The sequence below is a fragment of the Triticum dicoccoides genome, chromosome 6A (genome assembly GCF_002162155.2).
Source record: "Triticum dicoccoides isolate Atlit2015 ecotype Zavitan chromosome 6A, WEW_v2.0, whole genome shotgun sequence".
Lineage (NCBI taxonomy): Eukaryota > Viridiplantae > Streptophyta > Magnoliopsida > Poales > Poaceae > Triticum > Triticum dicoccoides.
The window spans coordinates 274,470,843-274,474,537 of NC_041390.1; the positions used below are offsets into that span (position 1 = coordinate 274,470,843).

At 41.2% G+C, this 3,695-nt stretch overlaps 1 protein-coding gene across 3 annotated transcripts in view; it reads right to left on the reverse strand.

Moving 5' to 3' along the window:
• LOC119316772 (probable protein transport Sec1a) overlaps positions 1-3,695 on the reverse strand; it is a 74,269-nt gene that overhangs the window by 34,088 nt on the left and 36,486 nt on the right. For all 3 annotated transcript variants that reach the window (XM_037591155.1, XM_037591154.1, XM_037591153.1), the window contains 5 exons: positions 1,975-2,166; positions 1,803-1,886; positions 1,610-1,708; positions 1,459-1,532; positions 860-956 (listed from right to left, as the gene is read on the reverse strand). In XM_037591155.1, coding sequence (XP_037447052.1) covers positions 860-956; positions 1,459-1,532; positions 1,610-1,708; positions 1,803-1,886; positions 1,975-2,166 — 546 coding nt within the window. The remainder of the gene's footprint in view (positions 1-859; positions 957-1,458; positions 1,533-1,609; positions 1,709-1,802; positions 1,887-1,974; positions 2,167-3,695) is intronic.

The following is a 3,695-nucleotide window of genomic DNA, read 5'->3' on the forward strand; positions in this document are numbered from 1 at the left end:
GGTTAGCAAAGTAGAACTAAAACCATAGAGCTTCCTCACCACCTCTCCCCTTGTGGGATGTCCCTTGTGGAGAAGGCCACCTTGGGAGGTGAAGACTCTTGAGGACTACAAGAACTTCCTAGTGGAGATGATTCCTCTTGGAATATCAAGACCTCCATATCTTAGGATTGGGGATGAACATTCTTTCTTTGTTACTTCTTTTCCTTTGGATGTTGTTGGATCCAATTGCACCTTGTGTATTGACTCTTGGATACGAGATGTGTATGTTGGCTTGTATATCTCCCTTTGTTCTTCGTGTTTTCCCCCCATGTTCTTCATGCTCTTCCTTAAATCCACCTCCAGTTCGTGATTGGGCCACCCCTACGGGTTTGCCCCATATCATGACGCCTCATGTGTCCAGGCCTTTTTTAGGTTACCTCGAATAGGCATAAGAGCATTTACCCTCTTGTAGTCTTGTGACATAGATCTGCTCAATTCAGCCTTCGTGGGTTTTTTAGTGGCCTTGTTAACTTATCTTATTCAAGGGATTTATGAAAAGTAGTGCTCCAATGACCCCCCACAGGCCCACACAGAATAATGTTCCTCGCCAAGTAGCATCCTTCTTTTGTGCTAACCAGTTAGTGAATAAGGGAGTTGAGAATGTTGGTTTTAAAGATACCATATTTAGATGGAATTTATAAAATTAGGAGCAAGTGCCACCTTACACCATTTTCAAGTAGGTCCACAAAATACCAATTACGTTGGAAAATCTAGAGCTAATACGTCCACATGTATAGTTCTGTGTATAGAAAAGAAATGCAACAGGGCAAGTACCTATCTTAAAACTTTGAACCATATCACGGACAACATAACAACCAACCTCGACATGCAGCGAAAGCTTGTCAATTTGATCAGTGTACTGTGGAAGAGCTTGAACCATTTTTTGTAGGTCTCTAGTTGATAGCTCTCCTCCAGTTCTAAAAAATTAAACAAGAGGCAAAGAGCACTAGTAAAAGAAGCCCAAAACATAACAAACAAATAATGATTCATTCAATTAAGCATAAGAAAATAGAAGTGAATAGATAATTAGAATTAGGTTGACAAGGACAGATTTAAGTTTGTTTTGGACGTTGAGTTTTCACTTGGACTTAGGTAGTTAAATTAACTAAAAAAATAACTCTGAGTCCTCCACTATGTAGCTAGGCACATCATATTGCAACTATTGTGCTTGCTTATTTTTCAGTTATGAGAACAGTACATGTAGTTATGAGTTGCTGCTATTCAACCGAATTTAGTCGAAGTCACGCTTTCTCAGAATGCAATACAGGTGCATTTCATTTAAATTGCTATTTTGTTCACGAGACAGAAATGAAATAGTCACAAAAAGACATGCGAAGAACAACACGAATATGAACATATTTAATGTAACAATGAGCCACCACACCTAACTATGTACTTGGTTTGAAAAAGTGAACGAACCTTGCTTGCTGTAGTTGGGCAGCTTTGTTCTTCGAGACAAAATGTGTCATCTTATCATGAAGTCTTTCACTTGCCTGAAATTATAATGGTTAATTTTATAGCTGCTGAAAGTGGAACCACATAAGAAAGATGGACTGAGAAGTGCTCTCACATCTGCTATATGGGAATGTCGAAGTTCAAGCCAAACTGGATCATGGTCCTCTAACAGGACCTCCTTTTTTTCTGAGGCTGAACCATTTTTACTTGAAACCTTTTATTCAATCACATATAAGGATCCGTAACCATCCAGGGAAACAACAGACCATAATTCCACCATTAAGAAAAAAGACCAATGGCATGCTCACCTCATGTATGTACTTGTTACCATCCATGCATAGCAGATCATGGCACATGGCATCATAAGTCCATTCATGAATTATTGGTGCGATCTGAAGTATACTAGAAAAGTGAACCAGCAGAATAAATAGCACCAGTAAAGAAGTTGAACCCAGATATACAGGTATGTTCACCACGTACCTGATCTACTGAACGGTCTACTATGAGAAGTTCACAAGTTTCTGTCTGCGGGAATTCAGGAATTGACGTTTTATATTTGGAAAGGTAATTCCATACACCAGCAGCAATCTTTGTGGGCACCATGTCCCTTAGTGTTGTCATTGTAGAAGCATCAATGGTCTTGGCAATGCGGTAGTGCACACGGGGAAATTCCTATAGTTTATAGAACAATACATGTCAACAATAAGCTAATAGTAAGAAGTGACCTTAGCTCACTTGGTTAGTTGAGAGGATTCACAACCCAGCCACCCAGGTTCCAGTCCTCACAGGTGTGAATTTTGGGTTCTTATTCTTTCAAAATAAAATCGATGTAAAGGCCTTCCCTACCACATTTCTTTCAAGAAAAAAAAAGCGAACAGTTGCTGTGTACCCAAGTTGCAACATGTCAAGCATTAGAGCTCTTGTTGAAGTTGAAAGAAAACGAACATGTAAAGAAATGAGGATAATGTTGGCGCCGCCTCTCCTCGCGGCGCCGCTTCTTCTTCTTCCTCTCGCGACTCTCTTGGAATTTATCTCCAGAACACACACCATGGAAGAAACCGAGAAACACACACACACACACACACACATGTACCAAGGAAGAAAGCCAGCTAGCTTTGCCGAGAGGCTATCCTCCTCACAAGTGCTACATCTTTCTACAGCCCTCATGGCCACTTTCTCATTCATCTATTCTGACTTAAATAGCCTGTACAAAGAGGACTTAGACGCACCTACTAAACCGGCCACCACGCACGGCCACTCACCCAACTAACTCCATGCACTAACTAATCACCTACATGCACTACATCCACGCCCACGTACACCGCCCTTGTAGCTCCTTTTGAATGGCCACACGACCCGGCCAAGCAGGCTAACTAACTCATGCATGTCTAACTCAACTAACTAAGCTGACTACGTGCACTTATTTCTAGCTAAACCAACCATAAGCTTGCATGTACACTAGTGATCACATCTCTACATGTGCACACACTGCCGCAACTTCCGCTGGCTAACTCACCATATGAAATAATCTAAACCTAGCACTAATAACAAATAAATCGCAGTAACAAAGTTCAAATCATCAGTTGAACTTGAACATCCACATCATCTTGTCGCTTTCTCTTATTTTTAGTACATTAATTGCGACCAAGATTGTCTGTTTTTATTTTCACCACATTATTTTTCCATGAACCAAAAGTTGCCTATTCCTCTTGAAGTATGTGGATTGGCCAACCTTCTCCATAAGTTCGGACTTTTGGTTCTACTGGTTGGTGCATGAAACATAATATGGTAGAGCAAAGAGGTATTGGGTTCAAGTGTTGGCTTTCGCCCTTTAAATAAGAAGCATTTCTTGTCCTCTTTCGATCCACATTTAGGCCTTATCAAGCCACACGTGAGAGGGGGGCCATGTGGGCAAGGCAGGGTCTTCATTGAGCTCCCTGACACATAGCAAAGAGGTATTGGGTTCAAGTGTTGGCTTTCGCCCTTTAAATAAGAAGCATTTCTTGTCCTCTTTCGATCCACATTTAGGCCTTATCGAGCCACACGTGAGAGGGGGGCCATGTGGGCAAGGCAGGGTCTTCATTGAGCTCCCTGACACATAGCATTCCTAATTTTACGCCACCAACTTAGATGAGATTGTTAAGGAAGCAACTTATCTTCATTGAAGGCCCAAGGGGCATATATATATTACACAAGACTTG